The sequence below is a fragment of the Notolepis coatsorum genome (assembly GCF_963971535.1).
Source record: "Notolepis coatsorum genome assembly, contig: SUPER_7_unloc_1, whole genome shotgun sequence".
Lineage (NCBI taxonomy): Eukaryota > Metazoa > Chordata > Actinopteri > Aulopiformes > Paralepididae > Notolepis > Notolepis coatsorum.
Window position 1 is genome coordinate 1162118 of NW_028174880.1, and position 21420 is coordinate 1183537.

The 21420-nt window shown below is 49.4% G+C and overlaps 1 protein-coding gene across 3 annotated transcripts in view; it reads left to right on the forward strand.

Annotated features, from left to right (window-relative positions):
• LOC311232718 (interferon-induced very large GTPase 1-like) overlaps nt 1-21420 on the forward strand; it is a 78712-nt gene that overhangs the window by 37514 nt on the left and 19778 nt on the right. For all 3 annotated transcript variants that reach the window (XM_084338293.1, XM_084338292.1, XM_084338294.1), the window contains exons 10-12: nt 1903-2181; nt 13384-13656; nt 16990-17262. In XM_084338293.1, coding sequence (XP_084194419.1) covers nt 1903-2181; nt 13384-13656; nt 16990-17262 — 825 coding nt within the window. The remainder of the gene's footprint in view (nt 1-1902; nt 2182-13383; nt 13657-16989; nt 17263-21420) is intronic.

Here is a 21420-nt window from a genome sequence, read left to right on the forward strand (position 1 = left end):
GTGTAGCTACAGTATGTACTAATATATCTATATGTACTGTGTAGCTACAGTATGTACTAATATATCTATATGTACCGTGTAGCTACAGTATGTACTAATATATCTATATGTACTGTGTAGCTACAGTATGTAGTAATATATCTATATGTACCGTGTAGCTACAGTATGTACTAATATATCTATATGTACTGTGTAGCTACAGTATGTAGTAATATATCTATATGTACCGTGTAGCTACAGTATGTACTAATATATCTATATGTACTGTGTAGCTACAGTATGTACTAATATATCTATATGTACCGTGTAGCTACAGTATGTACTAATATATCTATATGTACTGTGTAGCTACAGTATGTACTAATATATCTATATGTACCGTGTAGCTACAGTATGTACTAATATATGTACTGTGTAGCTACAGTATGTACTAATATATCTATATGTACCGTGTAGCTACAGTATGTACTAATATATGTACTGTGTAGCTACAGTATGTACTAATATATCTATTTGTACCGTGTAGCTACAGTATGTACTAATATATCTATATGTACCGTGTAGCTACAGTATGTACTAATATATCTATACATATATACTGTGTAGCTACAGTATGTACTAATATATCTATACATATATACTGTGTAGCTACAGTATGTACTAATATATCTATATATATATACTGTGTAGCTACAGTATGTACTAATATATCTATATGTACTGTGTAGCTACAGTATGTACTAATATATCTATATGTACCGTGTAGCTACAGTATGTACTAATATATATATATGTACCGTGTAGCTACAGTATGTACTAATATATCTATATGTACTGTGTAGCTACAGTATGTACTAATATATCTATATGTACTGTGTAGCTACAGTATGTACTGATATATCTATATATACTGTGTAGCTACAGTATGTACCAATATATCTATATGTACCGTGTAGCTACAGTATGTACTAATATATCTATATGTACTGTGTAGCTACAGTATGTACTAATATATCTATATGTACTGTGTAGCTACAGTATGTACTGATATATCTATATATACTGTTTAGCTACAGTATGTACCAATATATCTATATGTACCGTGTAGCTACAGTATGTACTAATATATCTATATGTACTGTGTAGCTACAGTATGTACTAATATATCTATATGTACTGTGTAGCTACAGTATGTACTAATATATCTATATGTACTGTGTAGCTACAGTATGTACTGATATATATATATATACTGTTTAGCTACAGTATGTACCAATATATCCATATATATTGTGTAGCTACAGTATGTGTTGCTGTCAAAATTAGATTGAAAGTCCATGAATTTGCCAAATCTGTGCAGAAAAACTGTTGCCACTGTCACGCTTTACAAAACATCTTGATTTACAAAACATCTTGATTTACAAAACATCTTGATTTACAAAACATCTTGATTTACCAAACATCTTGATTTACAAAACATCTTGCAAAAACACGTTGAGTCTTTTAATAGCAGCTGGAGTTGGAGCAGGCCGGTCTCTTTGACACCTGACACGTGTGTTTGGGGCGAACGCTCTGGGAGGAGGAGCCAAACCAAAATGAGGAAGAATAAAGGGTTAGAATAATATCATAGGTTACAATAGTATGACTGGCTCAGCCAGGTCACCCACACTAATACAGACAGTACATGAATAAAAAGGACAAGAGATACTAAAAGTGTACGATAACATTGTACTAATAATGTAGTAAAGTCAACTACTAACGAGTCGGTCGCAGTCAACCAGCACCTGCTCACGGGTCTGACCCTTTAGCTCAGCTGGTTAGTGCGGCCGCCTGTGGATCCTATGGTCGCAGGTTCAAATCCACTCGGTTACACTAATAATGATGATGTTATTCTCCCTGTAGTGGTTCCAGCACCAGAAAAGCTGAAGGTGGAGGCGGTGACGTCCTCAACAGCTACCATGAACTGGAACCTGCCAAGCGGAACAGATCAAACTCTGTTCCACTACCAGGTGTCCTACCAGCGCCCAAAGATGGAGGAGCCCATTGTCCAAACGATACAGACCTCAAGAATCACACTGTCTGATCTGCACTGTGACTCAGAGTACCTCGTCTCTGTCTGCACTGTCTCACAAAACCATGAAAACAGCCAACCTGTGAGTGTGTCAGTGACCTTCAAAACAAGTAAGCAGTCCCCAGAAAACCAAGTAGAACTGGCTCATACTATACAGTGGTTATATTGTATTCTATACAGTGGTTCTATTGTATTCTATACAGTGGTTATATTGTATACTATATAGTGGTTATATTGTATACTATACAGTGGTTATATTGTATACTATACAGTGGTTATATTGTATACTATACAGTGGTTATATTGTATACTATACACTGGTTATATTGTATACTATACAGTGGTTATATTGTATACTATACAGTATTTATATTGTATACTACACAGTGGTTATATTGTATATACAGTGGTTATATTATATACTATACAGTGGTTATATTGTATACTATACAGTGGTTATATTGTATTCTATACAGTGGTTATATTATATACTATACAGTATTTATATTGTATACTATACAGTGGTTATATTGTATACTACACAGTGGTTATATTGTATTCTATACAGTGGTTATATTGTATACTATACAGTGGTTATATTGTATACTATACAGTAGTTATATTGTATACTATACAGTGGTTATATTGTATACTATACACTGGTTATATTGTATACTATACAGTGGTTATATTATATACTATACAGTGGTTATATTGTATACTATACAGTGGTTATATTATATACTATACAGTATTTATATTGTATACTACACAGTGGTTATATTGTATATACAGTGGTTATATTGTATACTATACAGTGGTTATATTGTATTCTATACAGTGGTTATATTATATACTATACAGTATTTATATTGTATACTATACAGTGGTTATATTGTATACTACACAGTGGTTATATTGTATTCTATACAGTGGTTATATTGTATACTATACAGTGGTTATATTGTATACTATACAGTAGTTATATTGTATACTATACAGTGGTTATATTGTATACTATACACTGGTTATATTGTATACTATACAGTGGTTATATTGTATACTATACAGTATTTATATTGTATACTATAAAGTGGTTATATTTAGTGCTGTCAATCGATACAAATATTTAATCTGATTAATCGCATGATTGTCCATAGTTAACTCGCAATTAATCACAAATGAATCAAATTTTTATTAAAAAAAAATGTATCTACCTTAAACGGATCTTTTTCAAGTCCCAAGTTTTAATACTCTTATCAACATGAGAGTCAACAAATGCTTGCTTTATGCAGCCATTTAACACAAAAGGATGACCCTCATGCATTGCAAATTTGCATTAAATTCAAAACAAAGTGATGCACAAAATAACTTAAAAGAAAATAGGGGCGCTGGTGGCTGGGTGGCGCAGCGGAGATTGCGGTCGTCACCAATGCAAGAGACTCCGGTCTCGAATCCGGGTGTCAGCATTGCCTCTGGCTTGGGCCGGCCGTCATACTAACTCATTGGCAGAGTTAGCGGGTGGAGGTCAATGGGTGGTAATCTGGACGTTGTGGACAGCCACTCCTACAGGTCGGTCAGGGCACCTGCACAGCAGAGACAGGAAATGGCGGGGGTAGTGTGAGCCTCCCACACGTTACACCTCGCCAATGAGAGTCCGCGCTGGCAGGTGAAAAGATGTGACAGGCTGCCTCCTCGTGTACCGGAGGGGACACGTGATGCAAGGCTTCTATCCTCCCTACGGCCGACCAGTGGGAGGCATATGCGAGCAACGTTCAAGACAGGGGAGGGGAGAATTGGAAACATGAAATTGGGATGGGAGTAAAATAGAAAAATAAGGAGAAAAAGTGGATAAAAAAAAAAGAAAATAGGGGCGCCCAAGTGCGTTAATACCGTGTTAACTTTGACAGCCTTAGTTATATCTCGTATATGGCTATCGCGTCCCGCTCTAGCCTTATGAGATACCCCTTATCTCCTAGTACCTACTGTACACCAATACGAACAACTTAATGCACCCATACCTGATCGGGCCCCGCCCCTATGGAGGCGTAGCCTATATAACCATGACTATGGTCACCAAACACTCTTCCTCTATTTTCGTTCCATCGTATCGGCTGCGTGCACCGTATGTAACTAGTAGTATGAAAAAGATTGGAGGAATTGTGTAATGTTGAAAGCTTACCGGAGGTTGCTGGCCCCTGGCATCTTCGAAGCATGTTTTCAGCGACACAACGGGCCTATGTTGATGTTTCCTCGTCTGATGGCAGCAGACCAAGGTTCAGCTGTGCAAGATTGGCTGTCGGGCCAGCTTGTACCCAGGTAGGCCCTGTGTCTTCAGGCATGGGTATTAGTGTTAGTAATGCTGGTTTGTTTTGTTACACAACCATTTTGTGTGTTGGCGCCGGGGGCAGGATGGTTTGGTGAACGTTTCACTGCAGTGAACGGTTTCCAAACGGTCTTGGGCGTGCTGTTAAACATCTAATGCTATGCTACATGCTAACGCTAATGCTACATGCTAACACTACTGCTACATGCTAACTGCTACGCTGTTCTAATGTCTCCGCCGTGAGATGTTGTCACTTCTCCCTCCTCTTGCCCGGTTCATCAATGAAGGTCAGTCGGTAGCTGTTGTGGGGGTTTGGCTGAGTCCTATTTACCTTTTTTACGGGTAAATGGGTTGACAACAGGGTAGGCCGTGGCTAGGTAGCCTAGCCAGTTACGTTACCTTTGTGTTCCGGCGGGGTCTGTGGAACGGTGTCCCCATCTGGGGCCGATGCGTGAGCTCGGCGGTGTAGCAGTAGAGCTATATTACTGCAGGATGGGACTTAACGGCGGGTTATGGCTCAGCTGGCTAGTTCCTATCCACATTGGCGTCGGGTAGTGGGGCTATGGGTCCAGCCGACATGGTAAACATGTTGCGTGTCTGTGCGCAGGCGGTTGTTGATCTGGGTCCCACATCGCCTCACGCTAGGCTGTAGTAGGACTAGATTGATTGAGAGGACGCGACCCCGGTCAGACGCCTCTGGTTTAGCTCCGCAACGATGTACACACTTTTAGCTATTATGTTTGTTTTTTCTACTTTTTTTATTAAAGCAACACTGGCGGGTACGTCATACGACCGCCAGACACTTATGGACCTAAACCCCGGGCTCAAAGAGGAGTTTGGAGACACTTTATGCCTAGAATGGCCAGCAGAGATTAGACGGGAGAATGGCGGCAAGGAAAAGAACAAAGGATACGGCAGGAAGAGGCATAGAGGGAGACGAGGAGGTATTCGGCTGAGATTAAAAAGAGCTGCTTACCGCCCAGCAATTCCATCCATCTTCCTGGCGAATGCACGTTCGTTGGAGGGTACGATGGATGACTTAAGGGCGAGGGTTCGCTTCCAACGGGAGATGAGAGACATCAACATCATGTGTTTCACGGAAACATGGCTCAAGTCGGCGACTCCGGACAAAAGCGTCTCTCCCTCGGACGCCTTCAACGTATTGCGTGCAGACCGAACGGCAGCCTCTGGAAAGAGCGCCGGTGGCGGGGTCTGCATCCTCACGAACAATTCCTGGGTTAATCCCGAAGGGGTGCATGTTCTCTCGAGCTCGTGTTCCCCAGATATGGAACATCTTTCAATCCTGTGCCGTCCGTTCCATCTACCCCGGGAGTTTACCGCGGTCATCATGACCGCTGTATATATTCCACCACAGGCGAATACTGGCAAAGCGTTGGGGGAACTACATGATCACCTGAACAGACACCAGATAAAACACCCGGACGCGGCGATGATCGTGGCTGGCGACTTCAACCAGGCGAACCTGAAGAAAGTGATGCCGTCCTTTTTTCAGCACATCGCCTGCTCCACGAGGGGGAGGAACACGCTAGACCACTGTTATTCCCCGTTCAGAGCCGGCTACAAGGCAGTAGCGGCTCCACCATTAACGGGGTCTTCAAGCTCGAGTGATCACGACTCCATCTTGCTATTCCCCGCATACACACAAAGATCACGTGACGCCGTCGTGTCACGTGAGACAAAGAAGTGGACTGACGAATCAGAGGCCACGCTCCAGGACGTGTTAGCAGACACGGATTGGGATATGTTTCAAGGCAGCGGCAATGACGTCAGCGAGCTCGCAGACACAGTGGTGAGCTACATAACAACAGTAGCTGATAGTATTGTCCTCACGAAAAAGGTGCGGGTCTTCCCAAACCAGAAACCGTGGGTGGACAGTACTATTAGAGCAGCTCTGAACTCTCGCACCACCGCTTACAACCTGGGCAGAGAGTCAGGAAACATGGAGGAGTATAAGGCTTCAGTCTATACTCTACGCAAGGCTGTTAAACTTGCTAAGAGGACATATGCTGACAAACTGGAGACACAAATGGCACAAAACGACACAAGAGGCTTATGGCGGGGACTGAAGACAATAACTGACTACAAATTCAGCGCCCCCTCAATGGGGAGCGACAACGCCTCCCTCGCGGACAAGCTCAACTCCTTCTACGCTCGGTTTGGTGTAGACAGTGACGCTGCTAGCTCTCCGGCTAGTGACGTCACTGGCGCGCCGGCTGTTGTGGAGGGGGGGGGGGGCAACCGCGGAGGGGCGGGGATGCTCTCTCGTTGATGGAACACAGTGTGAGAAGAGCATTTATGCAGGTGAACACCAGGAAGGCTGCTGGCCCAGATGGTATAACAGGACGCATACTTAAGTCCTGTGCCAACCAGCTTGCCCCGGTGTTCACCGCCATAGTTAATCAATCCCTGGCGGAGTCAGTGGTCCCTGCCTGCTTCAAGATGTCTACCATCATCCCTGTACCGAAGAAACCCTCCCCAACATGTCCAAATGACTACAGACCGGTGGCACTCACCTCTGTGGTCATGAAATGTTTCGAGAGGCTGGTCAAGGACCACATTTGTGCCTCCCTCCCCAGTGATATGGACCCTATGCAATTTGCATACAGGACAAACAGGTCCACTGACGACGCGGTCTCCCAGGTACTGCACAGCACCCTCTCTCACCTCGACCGTCAGAAGGGGGGCTATGTGAGACTGTTGTTCATTGACTACAGCTCAGCGTTCAACACCATAGTCCCCACCAGACTGGTGGACAAGCTGATCGAGCTGGGTCTGAGCTCCGCCCTGAGCGCCTGGGTACTGGACTTTCTGAGTGAAAGACCCCAGGCGGTCAGGGTGGGGGGTCAGACCTCCAACACCATCACCCTGAGCATCGGGTCCCCCCAGGGCTGTGTTCTGAGCCCCCTGCTGTACTCACTCTACACACACGATTGTGTGGCCAAGTTCAGCTCCAACTCCATAGTGAAGTTCGCAGACGACACGGTGGTGGTGGGGCTGATCTCGGACAACGACGAGAAGGCCTACCGGGAGGAGGTTGAGGTACTGGAACGCTGGTGCCAGCACAACAGCCTGCTCCTGAACATTGGTAAAACCAAGGAGCTGATCGTGGATTATAGGAGAGGACAGCAGGAGACACACACACCACTGATGATTAACGGGGCTACCGTGGACAGGGTGAGCAGCTTTAAGTACCTTGGGGTCCACATCTCAGAGGACCTGACATGGTCAACACACATAGACACAGTAGTAAAGAAGGCGAAACAGCGCCTCTACCACCTGAGACAGTTAAGGAAGTTCAGAGTATCGGGGAAGATACTCCAGTCCTTCTACTCAGGAGCTGTAGAGAGCATCTTGACCGGAAACATCACTACCTGGTATGGGAACAGCACGGCACAGGACAAGAAGGCCCTACAGAGAGTGGTGCGCTCAGCCGAGCGTACCACGGGTATTGCACTACCTCCCCTGCAGGTTCTATACAACAAGAGGTGCAAATCCAGAGCCTGCAGAATAATGAAAGACCCCCACCACCCCAATAACAGCCTGTTCCAGCTGCTGAGGTCAGGCAGACGCCTGCGAACCCCAGCTACTAGGACAGAGAGGCTTAGGCTCAGCTTCTTCCCCCAGGCCATCAGAGCCCTGAACAATGAACATTGAGTGCCACAGAACACTGAACTATCCACACACAAGCACACATGAGCACACACACGACATGCACGCTGTGCACGCTCACACACTAGCAGACACTTTAACACTTTAACATGAGCAGGCACACACTCATGCCGCACACACCCACACTTATTGCCAAAAGGAAAGGCCACTTTAAACTAGTATAGCAACAGTAACAGTGTATTGCACTACCAAAGCTACCTAGCATGTCCTATATGCTCTGTAAATAACTATGTACAGATATCGAGATGTCACACCATGTTACCTGTTACCTGTTATTGCACAATGTTTTTTATTGGATTCTATTATATGTTGTACCACTATTGCACATCGTTGCAGGCAAGACCACCCGCATTTCATTGTATACTTGTATGCCGTGACGAATAAAACTCTTGACTTGACTTGACTAGAAGTGTAGTGGGCTACTGTTTCGTTCTGTCACTCTGCTATGAGAAGGTCTGTCTTTGCTACAGCTTTCTCTCCTCTCAACCATTTCATACTGACGGTCAATCGGTATACTGGGGGAGTAGTGTGGGGGGGGCTTTGTTTACCTTTTTTGGTAAATGGGCTAAGCTAGGGCTGGTGTGCTGTTGTGAATATTTTGAATGAAGGCGGGACTAGTTCGCTCTGGTCCGCCTCCCCTTAACGTTGTGTATATGGGTTTGCTCATTCTACAGTATTTTGTGGTTTAGTTCTTTTATTCATTTAACCCTTTCATGGTGCACACCACAGTGGAGGTTGCTGTTTGCAACATCCACTGGTGCTCCGTGTTAACATCAGTCCTTTGTTTTTCACATATTGAAACAGTGCCCCACCCGGCCGACGCCATGGGTGGGTCGGCCTGGCGAGTGGCACGGTATGGAATTGGCAGCGATTAGAACTGTGTTAGAATTGCTGTTTTTTTCTATTAAAAAAAAATTGTGTCTGGTGGCGGGGCCTTGAGGGCCAGCCGACGTCGACACATCGCGCGAGGTTGTTGACGTTATTAGCTTTGACCCAGCCGCAAGCTATAAGCGCTCAGGGTTCCCCTCTCCGCAGGGGATTTTGGTCTTCTGCTGGAGCGCGGGCGGTATTGTCCTAGGCCCCACACCGCCTCACACCGCGCAGCCAGAAGAAGAGAGAGCACGGCCTCGTCAGCGGCGATGACGAGGCCCTCGACAGGCGGCCATGTTTTCCCCCGCCGGAGGTATCCTGGGCGTTGAATCGACAGGTGTCCACAAGGCCGACAGCCTTGGCGGCCGAGGGATCGGCCATGTAGGATGGGTTCGGCTTGAACAAACAAGCCGTCACCGTCCTGCCACGAGCAGCCCGCTCTCCGATCACTCCCTTCCCCAACACCAGCGGAAAAAGTGGGCTCTGATTGTTTCCTTTGGCTGCGGGCCGCGTGCCTTCGTTGAAGCGCGGGCGGCCCCACTTTTCGCTTCTCATGGGGACAGGGGCTGACACCCAGTTGATGGCTGAGCCTGGGTCTGTCCGTGAGAATGTTGTGCTGTCAAGCGGCTCCCACACCATAAGCTGTGTTGGTTGAGCCTGGTGTTACGTCTGTCAACTTAAGTGTTGTCAGCAGGGGGGCTCGAAACCTTTTGAGGCACACAGTGCGGGCTTCCCCGGCCTCGCCTTCGCCAGGCCAGGTATCATGTTGGTGCCTCCCACTCCTGAAACATTGGCAGTGGTCTCGCAGGCACGCGTGATTTGGGGTGGTAGTAATATCACTGCAGGGCTACGGTGTGTAGGAACCCATGGGGTCCTTACACCTTGCATGTCCGGCTGCAGAACAACTCCTCAGCATGTTCTGGAGGGGTGTTCAGTGGGGGGGCTTTTTTCACCTAGGAAGCCCCCCGTATCAAACCGGCCCTTTCTGTCGGGGTCCCCCCTTGGGTGCGATTGCCTCGTGGGTGGTGTCAGGGTCAGATGTCCCGACACGGAACGCTCTGCTCGCACGGTTCCAGGGTTGGCTACGCACAGCGGGGGGACCGGGCCAACTATCTACAGTTCCTGGCGGACCTGCGCCACATGGCGTCGGGTGCGTTGGGAGTGTCATCACATATGACTACGGCAGTACCATATGTCGAGGTGGATGGAGAGAACGCTGAGGCGGGGACTTGTGTTTACACAACCCCACCCGTTTTCAGGTTTGGTACAGACCCTATTGTCAGGGTCTCCAGCAGTGACAGCTCTGGTCAACGAGATCCAATCTCTGTGGACGAAGCAAGCCATCGTCGTGGCGTTCTCCTCCCGGTGTTCTCTGCCTGAGAAATCGGGAGGGGGGGGTGTCAGACCCAGGCTGGACCTGTCCCATGGGAAGGTTCAGCATTTTTTGGATCGTCTCCTACCTGTTGAACACTGTCAGGTGGGGGTCTGGTTCTCCTCCATAGACCTGTAGGATGCGTATGCGCATCTCCGATCTTCCATCCTAGGGCTTACCTACGCTTCCTTTGCAGGGTTAGCGTATGAGTACCAGAGGCTGCCGTTCGGTTTTCTCTGGCTCCCCGCATCTTCATCAAGTGCGTGGAGGCCGCACTGGGGCCTCTGCGTCGTCAGGGGTTACGGAGTGTTCTGCCCTGACGACGTTCTGGTCCTTCGCGGTCAAGGTGGATCGTCAGGTCTCGTACCAGGCAGGTCTCTACCAGCCTGGGGTTGCTGTAGACTGGAAGTAGAGTACTCCTCTTCCCAGTCAACGGTTGGAGGGCTATGGGCATCCCTCTCAGAGCGTGTTGTCAACACGCTCGGGAGGTTCCGTCCTAGGACGGTTACGGCGCTGTCTCACGTCGCGTTTTCACCGACGCCTCCCTCGCTGGTGACGCGTCGGGCCAACGCAGTAGGGGGCAGCTGGCAAACCATGCTGCCCGGTCTGCGCTACGTTCAATGTGTTGGTGTTGAAAGCGGTCCTTCTGGTCCACAAATGGTGTTGATCAGGACGGACGATACGACGTCAGTGTCGTGTATCGACAGACAGGGAGGAGTACGCTCCCCCCGTCTGCACCAGGCGGCGGGCGGCTGGCTATGGGCATCCTCCATCTGCGCGGCCTGAGGGCTCCCCACATCCCCGGCAGGGAGAATGTGGGTACAGGTGTACTGTCGCGGCGCGGTCCTCATCCTGACGGGTGGGGATTACGTCCGGACATAGCCAGGCAGGTCTGGGACCGATGCCGTGCCGCCTGGGATTCTTCCCCATACATCTGTTAGGTCAGTTGTTGGGACGGGTACGTTGAGGGGCGCAGGTTCTTGATCCTGATGGTGTTACCATCCGGAATGCGCATGCTCCCTCCACTGTCGCGCTTACGCGGGCAGATGACTTATGTTCCAAGTGTGGTGTAAGGCGGGGGGCCGGGACTCAGTCTCCTGCCCCCTGGATGCTGTCCTTAGTTACCTCCAGTCTCTCCTTGATAGACTGTTGGCTTCGACGGTGAGGGTATATGCAGCAGCTATATCCTCCTATCATGAGGGGTTTGAGGGGATGTCTTGTTCAGCCACCCTCTTGTGAAGCGTTTCCTGCTTGGCGCTCGACACGTTAAGCCGGTGCAACGCTCCTGGGCTCGGACTTGGGATCTTCAACTGGTCCTCGGTCGGTTGTCCTTGGCCCCGTTTGAGCCGCTCGAGCAGGCGCCGTTGGAACAGCTGTCGTTCAAGACCGCGTTCTTGCTGGCCGTCACCTCCGCTGACGCGTGGGTGTGCTTTGTGCTCTCTCGGTACGACCAGAGTGCCTGTCTTTCGTTCCGATTGCGGTGCCACTCTGCGGCCTAATCCTGCCTTCGTGCCTGTAAATATCCGGAGTTCTTCCGCTCCAGGGATATTGTGGTTCAGGCGTTTCATCCGCCTCCTCACAGTGGTGAGTTAGATGCGGGCCTTCACCTGTCATGTCCGGTCCGTGCTTTGGGAATTGCCTCAGCCGTACTCAGGACCTCGGGGTCACCGTTCGGCTTTTTGTCTGTCACGGTGGTTCTCATGCCGGTAAGGCACTATCGAACAACGCCTGTCCCATTGGTTGTGCGAGGGCATTGCCCTCTGCTACACGTTGGCTGGGCAGGATCCCCCTGGGGGCATCAGGGCGCACTCCACTCGTGGGGTGGCTGCCTCTGCCGCTCTCCTGGGTGGGGCCTCGGTGGAGGACATCTGTGCTGCAGCTTCATGGTCCTCCCCGGGCCCCTTTGTAAGGTTTTATCTCATGGACATGACCGGGGGTTCTGTCTCCCAGGCGGTTCTGGGGTCTGTGGCCTTTCCTGCTTCCCGTCCTTTGGTAGGGTAGCAGGAGTGTGTGGGTATGGGCCACAGTGTGTTGAGTCACACATGGTTCCGCCTGTGCGGTGTGTTCAAGGGGTTCTAGTTCCCTCTTGTTCGCATTCAGGTGGAGTTGACTGCGCCCCCCCTTCATTAGGAAGGATGGGGTGACAGGGCTCCCCGCACCCCTTGATGTGGGCTTACGGGTCCTCAGGGGGTACATCTGTCGGGTCTTGCGTCCGCTCTAACCCATATCTCATAAGGCTAGAGCGGGACGCGATAGCCATATATGAGATATAACGATTATGTATATAACCTAGTTATATTAGTATTGGCTGAGCGTCCCGCTCTACGCGGCCCTGAGTTCCCTTTTGAGGGATCTTTTGCTGGAACGAGATTTGGCGAGGAAGAGTGTTTGGTGACCATAGTCATGGTTATATAGGCTACGCCTCCATAGGGGCGGGGCCCGATCAGGTATGGGTGCATTAAGTTGTTCGTATTGGTGTACAGTAGGTACTAGGAGATAAGGGGTATCTCATAAGGCTAGAGCGGGACGCTCAGCCAATACTAATATAACTAGGTTATATACATAACCTATCGTTATATTGTATACTATACAGTGGTTTTATTTTCTAAGCACCTCGGTTATGAATAAGTTAATCAAATATACATTTTAATTGAGAAGTTTACCTGATCAAAAAGCAGCAGAAGATAGGAGACAGTTTATGACCTTTGAATCTTATTAATCCATATTGTAAAATATGAATATTTGTAATAATCAAGTCACAATGCAAATTAGCAGGCATTTAATTGAAAGTTATATGTCGTATGAATGTGGTGCATTGTCAGCTTATATTATGGCCTATAGTATGGGCTGTTGCCGATACTAAAAGTGTACGATAACATTGTACTAATAATGTAGTAAAGTCAACTACTAACGAGTCGGTCGCAGTCAACCAGCACCTGCTCACGGGTCTGACCCTTTAGCTCAGCTGGTTAGTGCGGCCGCCTGTGGATCCTATGGTCGCAGGTTCAAATCCACTCAGTTACACTAATAATGATGATGTTATTCTCCCTGTAGTGGTTCCAGCACCAGAAAAGCTGAAGGTGGAGGCGGTGACGTCCTCAACAGCTACCGTGAACTGGAACCTGCCAAGCGGAACAGATCAAACTCTGTTCCACTACCAGGTGTCCTACCAGTGCCCAAAGATGGAGGAGCCCATTGTCCAAACGATACAGACCCCAAGAATCATCTGGTCTGGTCTGCACTGTGACTCAGAGTACCTCGTCTCTGTCTGCACTGTCTCACAAAACCATGAAAACAGCCAACCTGTGTCAGTGACCTTCAAAACAAGTAAGCAGTCCCCAGAAAACCAAGTAGAACTGGCTCATACTATACAGTGTTTATATTGTATACTATACAGTGGTTATATTGTATACTATACAGTGGTTATATTGTATACTAAGTGGTTATATTGTATACTATACAGTGGTTATATTGTATACTATACAGTGGTTATATTGTATACTACACAGTGGTTATATTGTATACTACACAGTGGTTATATTGTATACTACACAGTGGTTATATTGTATACTAGTGGTTATATTTAGTGCTGTCAATCGATTAAAATATTTAATCTGATTAATCGCATGATTGTCCATAGTTAACTCACGATTAATCGCAAATTAATCGCATTTTTATTTAAAAAATGTGTATCTACCTTAAACGGATCTTTTTCAAGTTCCAAGTTTTAATACTCTTACCAACATGAGTCAACAAATGCTTGCTTTATGCAGCCATTTAACACAAAAGGATGACCCTCATGCATTGCAAATTTGCAATAAATTCAAAACAAAGTGATGCACAAAATAACTTAAAAGAAAATAGGGGCGCTGGCGGCTGGGTGGCGCAGCGGAGATTGCGGTCGTCACCAATGCAAGAGACTCCGGTCTCGAATCCGGGTGTCAGCATTGCCTCTGGCTTGGGCCGGCCGTCATACTAACTCATTGGCAGAGTTAGCGGGTGGAGGTCAATGGGTGGTAATCTGGACGTTGTGGACAGCGACTCCTACAGGTCGGTCAGGGCACCTGCACAGCAGAGACAGGAAATGGCGGGGGTAGTGTGAGCCTCCCACACGTTACACCTCGCCAATGAGAGTCCGCGCTGGCAGGTGAAAAGATGTGACAGGCTGCCTCCTCGTGTACCGGAGGGGACACGTGATGCAAGGCTTCTATCCTCCCTACGGCCGACCAGTGGGAGGCATATGCGAGCAACGTTCAAGACAGGGGAGGGGAGAATTGGAAACACGAAATTGGGATGGGAGTAAAATAGAAAAATAAGGAGAAAAAGTGGATAAAAAAAAAGAAAATAGGGGCGCCCAAGTGCGTTAATACCGCGTTAACTTTGACAGCCTTAGTTATATTGTATACTATACAGTGGTTTTGTTATGGTTTGAAACCGACCCCAACAGCACGGCACAAATCAGAATTAACAAAAAGGAGAATGCTTTCGGCAGAGATGTCTCCGGCTCTGCAGATCCTCCCGGTTTAGAGGTGGGGAATCGGCGTAGGCGCCACTACCTCTGCGGGTACGTTGAGGGGCGCAGGTTCTTGATCCTGATGGTGTTACCATCCGGAATGCGCATGCTCCCTCCACTGTCGCGCTTACGCGGGCAGATGACGTATGTTCCAAGTGTGGTGTAAGGCGGGGGGCCGGGACTCAGTCTCCTGCCCCCTGGATGCTGTCCTTAGTTACCTCCAGTCTCTCCTTGATAGACTGTTGGCTTCGACGGTGAGGGTATATGCAGCAGCTATATCCTCCTATCATGAGGGGTTTGAGGGGATGTCTTGTTCAGCCACCCTCTTGTGAAGCGTTTCCTGCTTGGCGCTCGACACGTTAAGCCGGTGCAACGCTCCTGGGCTCGGACTTGGGATCTTCAACTGGTCCTCGGTCGGTTGTCCTTGGCCCCGTTTGAGCCGCTCGAGCAGGCGCCGTTGGAACAGCTGTCGTTCAAGACCGCGTTCTTGCTGGCCGTCACCTCCGCTGACGCGTGGGTGTGCTTTGTGCTCTCTCGGTACGACCAGAGTGCCTGTCTTTCGTTCCGATTGCGGTGCCACTCTGCGGCCTAATCCTGCCTTCGTGCCTGTAAATATCCGGAGTTCTTCCGCTCCAGGGATATTGTGGTTCAGGCGTTTCATCCGCCTCCTCACAGTGGTGAGTTAGATGCGGGCCTTCACCTGTCATGTCCGGTCCGTGCTTTGGGAATTGCCTCAGCCGTACTCAGGACCTCGGGGTCACCGTTCGGCTTTTTGTCTGTCACGGTGGTTCTCATGCCGGTAAGGCACTATCGAACAACGCCTGTCCCATTGGTTGTGCGAGGGCATTGCCCTCTGCTACACGTTGGCTGGGCAGGATCCCCCTGGGGGCATCAGGGCGCACTCCACTCGTGGGGTGGCTGCCTCTGCCGCTCTCCTGGGTGGGGCCTCGGTGGAGGACATCTGTGCTGCAGCTTCATGGTCCTCCCCGGGCCCCTTTGTAAGGTTTTATCTCATGGACATGACCGGGGGTTCTGTCTCCCAGGCGGTTCTGGGGTCTGTGGCCTTTCCTGCTTCCCGTCCTTTGGTAGGGTAGCAGGAGTGTGTGGGTATGGGCCACAGTGTGTTGAGTCACACATGGTTCCGCCTGTGCGGTGTGTTCAAGGGGTTCTAGTTCCCTCTTGTTCGCATTCAGGTGGAGTTGACTGCGCCCCCCCTTCATTAGGAAGGATGGGGTGACAGGGCTCCCCGCACCCCTTGATGTGGGCTTACGGGTCCTCAGGGGGTACATCTGTCGGGTCTTGCGTCCGCTCTAACCCATATCTCATAAGGCTAGAGCGGGACGCGATAGCCATATATGAGATATAACGATTATGTATATAACCTAGTTATATTAGTATTGGCTGAGCGTCCCGCTCTACGCGGCCCTGAGTTCCCTTTTGAGGGATCTTTTGCTGGAACGAGATTTGGCGAGGAAGAGTGTTTGGTGACCATAGTCATGGTTATATAGGCTACGCCTCCATAGGGGCGGGGCCCGATCAGGTATGGGTGCATTAAGTTGTTCGTATTGGTGTACAGTAGGTACTAGGAGATAAGGGGTATCTCATAAGGCTAGAGCGGGACGCTCAGCCAATACTAATATAACTAGGTTATATACATAACCTATCGTTATATTGTATACTATACAGTGGTTTTATTTTCTAAGCACCTCGGTTATGAATAAGTTAATCAAATATACATTTTAATTGAGAAGTTTACCTGATCAAAAAGCAGCAGAAGATAGGAGACAGTTTATGACCTTTGAATCTTATTAATCCATATTGTAAAATATGAATATTTGTAATAATCAAGTCACAATGCAAATTAGCAGGCATTTAATTGAAAGTTATATGTCGTATGAATGTGGTGCATTGTCAGCTTATATTATGGCCTATAGTATGGGCTGTTGCCGATACTAAAAGTGTACGATAACATTGTACTAATAATGTAGTAAAGTCAACTACTAACGAGTCGGTCGCAGTCAACCAGCACCTGCTCACGGGTCTGACCCTTTAGCTCAGCTGGTTAGTGCGGCCGCCTGTGGATCCTATGGTCGCAGGTTCAAATCCACTCAGTTACACTAATAATGATGATGTTATTCTCCCTGTAGTGGTTCCAGCACCAGAAAAGCTGAAGGTGGAGGCGGTGACGTCCTCAACAGCTACCGTGAACTGGAACCTGCCAAGCGGAACAGATCAAACTCTGTTCCACTACCAGGTGTCCTACCAGTGCCCAAAGATGGAGGAGCCCATTGTCCAAACGATACAGACCCCAAGAATCATCTGGTCTGGTCTGCACTGTGACTCAGAGTACCTCGTCTCTGTCTGCACTGTCTCACAAAACCATGAAAACAGCCAACCTGTGTCAGTGACCTTCAAAACAAGTAAGCAGTCCCCAGAAAACCAAGTAGAACTGGCTCATACTATACAGTGTTTATATTGTATACTATACAGTGGTTATATTGTATACTATACAGTGGTTATATTGTATACTAAGTGGTTATATTGTATACTATACAGTGGTTATATTGTATACTATACAGTGGTTATATTGTATACTACACAGTGGTTATATTGTATACTACACAGTGGTTATATTGTATACTAGTGGTTATATTTAGTGCTGTCAATCGATTAAAATATTTAATCTGATTAATCGCATGATTGTCCATAGTTAACTCGCGATTAATCGCAAATTAATCGCATTTTTATTTAAAAAATGTGTATCTACCTTAAACGGATCTTTTTCAAGTTCCAAGTTTTAATACTCTTACCAACATGAGTCAACAAATGCTTGCTTTATGCAGCCATTTAACACAAAAGGATGACCCTCATGCATTGCAAATTTGCAATAAATTCAAAACAAAGTGATGCACAAAATAACTTAAAAGAAAATAGGGGCGCTGGCGGCTGGGTGGCGCAGCGGAGATTGCGGTCGTCACCAATGCAAGAGACTCCGGTCTCGAATCCGGGTGTCAGCATTGCCTCTGGCTTGGGCCGGCCGTCATACTAACTCATTGGCAGAGTTAGCGGGTGGAGGTCAATGGGTGGTAATCTGGACGTTGTGGACAGCGACTCCTACAGGTCGGTCAGGGCACCTGCACAGCAGAGACAGGAAATGGCGGGGGTAGTGTGAGCCTCCCACACGTTACACCTCGCCAATGAGAGTCCGCGCTGGCAGGTGAAAAGATGTGACAGGCTGCCTCCTCGTGTACCGGAGGGGACACGTGATGCAAGGCTTCTATCCTCCCTACGGCCGACCAGTGGGAGGCATATGCGAGCAACGTTCAAGACAGGGGAGGGGAGAATTGGAAACACGAAATTGGGATGGGAGTAAAATAGAAAAATAAGGAGAAAAAGTGGATAAAAAAAAAGAAAATAGGGGCGCCCAAGTGCGTTAATACCGCGTTAACTTTGACAGCCTTAGTTATATTGTATACTATACAGTGGTTTTGTTATGGTTTGAAACCGACCCCAACAGCACGGCACAAATCAGAATTAACAAAAAGGAGAATGCTTTCGGCAGAGATGTCTCCGGCTCTGCAGATCCTCCCGGTTTAGAGGTGGGGAATCGGCGTAGGCGCCACTACCTCTGCGGCTCTGCAGATACTCCCGGATCCAACTCGGGGAGGAAACGGAGAGAGAGAGAGAGTGGTCAATAATCAATCCAACTGTACACAGAGGCAGTGCAGTTCAGTCCTCCTTAGCTGAGTCCAGTATAAATCACAAGTGACTTGATCTTCGGTGTACCAACACACAAGTTAGCTGAGTCCAGTACAAAACAAAAACGGTACTTCTTCAGTGTTATCCTAACACACAAATTAGCTGAGTCCAGTACAAAACAAAAACGGTATTTCTTCAGTGTTATCCAAACACACAAAAAACAGATAATCCAAAAGGTTTGTTTCCAAAAAACTCACCAAAGCGCAAACGCGTAAAGCGGGCAACGAGGCACGGCTCCAACGGATGATCGAGACATACACCAGCGGCGACTTCCAAAGACGTCCTGGAGAAGAAGTAGACGAGGCACAACAACGGGGGGGAACAGGCAATAGCAGTAGTAATCCAAAACGACCCGACAACGATTGATAGAAAGCCTGAGTATATGAAGCCTCTGGAGCGCTAATTACAAACTTACAACAGGTGCGTGATGGAAATTGGTAATAGCTCCTGAAGCGTGTGGCGGGGAATGGACCAATCATCACAGTACCTTGAAGAAGCGTGTGGCGGGGAATGGGCCAATCCTCACAGTACCCCCCCCTCCACGGGAGCCACCCGGCGACCAGCCCGACCCGGCTTGTCCGGATGGGAACGATGGAAGTCGGTGATCAGGTCGGGGTCCATGATGAGCTGGCGGGAGACCCAGCTCCGTTCCTCCGGGGCAATCCCTCCCAGTCCACCAGGTACTGGAACCCCCGACCCCGCCGTCGGACGTCCATCAGCTGACGGACCTGCCACTGGGGGTGTCCGTCCACCATCTCGGGAGGAGGCGGATCCGGAGCAGGAGGCATCAGGGGACTGAGAGAGACAGGCTTAACCCGGGACACATGGAAAGCTGGGTGAATGCGCATGGACGCAGGAAGCTTAAGACAACACCCTCTACCCAGGCTGGTACGTCGACGCAGGGATCCGGCGCTGGTCAGCTCCACGACTGGTGCGCTCCGATGACCGGAGCAGTGCAGTCCTGGTGATCTCCCAGACCTGTCGGCACCGGTCGAGATGCTCCTGTACGGAGGGAACTGCCACCTCCGACTCCTGTGCAGGGAAAAGAGGGGGTTGGTAGCCCAGGGATACCTCAAAAGGTGAGAGGCCGGTGGCGGAACTGACCAGGGAGTTGATGGCGTACTCGACCCAGGGGAGGAACCGGCTCCAAGAAGCGGGTTTCTCGGCAGCCACACAACGAAGAGCAGACTCCACGCTCTGGTTCATCCTCTCCGTTTGTCCGTTAGTCTGGGGATGATAACCAGAGGAAAGACTGACTGTTGCCCCCAATCCCTTGCAAAAAGCCCGCCATACCTGGGAAGTGAACTGGGGCCCCCGGTCCGAGACGGCGTCCTGGGGAAACCCATGGAGGCGGAACATGTGGCGTGTCAGGAGGTCCGCTGTCTCAGCAGCCGAGGGAAGCTTGGGAAGGGCCACGAGGTGAACCCCCTTGCTGAACCGATCCACCACGGTCAGTAGGCATGTGTTCCCCTGGGACGAAGGAAGACCCGTGACGAAGTCCAACGCCACATGGGACCAAGGGCGGCTCGGAATGGGAAGCGGCTGCAATAGCCCGGAGGGTGCCTGGTGGGAGGCCTTGCTGCGGGCGCAGACTACGCAGGCCAGAACGAACTCCTTGACATCGTTCCTCATGGTGGGCCACCAGAATCGACGAGCCAGGAAGGAGAACGTGCGATGAACGCCCGGGTGGCAGGCGAACCGGCTGGTATGACCCCACTGGAGGACCCGGGACCGGACTGAGTCGGGGACGAAGAGGCGACGAACAGGTACATTGCCGGGAGCGGGATGGAAGCGTAGGGCACGCCTTACCAACCCCTCGATGCCCAAGGTGACCACTCCCACCACCCTGGCCTCTGGGAGGATGGGAGTCGGATCCTCAGTGGTTGGAGCCCCCTTGGAGTGTAACCGGGACAGGGAGTCGGCCTTCGGGAACCAGGGCGAAAGGTCAGCGAGAAGTCGAACCGACTGAGGAAGCTGGCCCATCTTGCCTGCCGGCCGTTGAGGCGCTTGGAAGCACGGATGTACGTCAAGTTCTTGTGGTCCGTCCAAATGGTGAATGGTTCCTCGGCCCCCTCTAGCCAATGACGCCACTCCTCCAAGGCAGCCACAACCGCCAGCAGCTCCCGATTGCCGATGTCATAGTTCCTCTCGGCAGGGAGGAAACGACGTGAGTAGAAGGCGCACAGATGTACCTTCTGGTCCGTTGCCGACGGCTGAGACAAGATAGCCCCTAGTCCAGTATCCGAGGCGTCCACCTCTACAATGAACTGTCTCCTGGGGTCTGGGTGGAGCAAGACCGGGGCGGTGGTGAACCTCTTCTTGAAGGAACGGAACACAGCACAAGCCGCTGGGGACCAGTCGAACGGCAGGGCGGGAGAGGTTAGCCTGGTAAGTGGTTCCGCCACCTGGCTGTAGTTCCGGATGAATCTTCGGTAGAAGTTTGCGAACCCGAGGAAGCTCTGTAGCTCCTTCCGAGAGGTGGGTTCCGGCCACTCCTCCACGGCCCGGATCTTGCTCGGGTCAGCTCGGGTCAGGCCGCTCTCCACGATGAAGCCCAGGTAATCGACGGAGTCGGAGTGAAATCAGCACTTCTCTGCCTTGACGAAGAGCCGATTGTGGAGGAGGCGCTCCAGCACACGGCGGACATGCTGGATGTGTTCCTCGAGGGTCTTGGAGAAAATGAGGATGTCGTCCAGGTATACCACCACAAACTCCTCCAGCATGTCACGGAGGACGTCGTTCATGAGCGCCTGGAATACCGCCGGACCGTTGGTGAGGCCGAACGGCATTACCAGGTACTCGTAGTGGCCCCTGGGAGT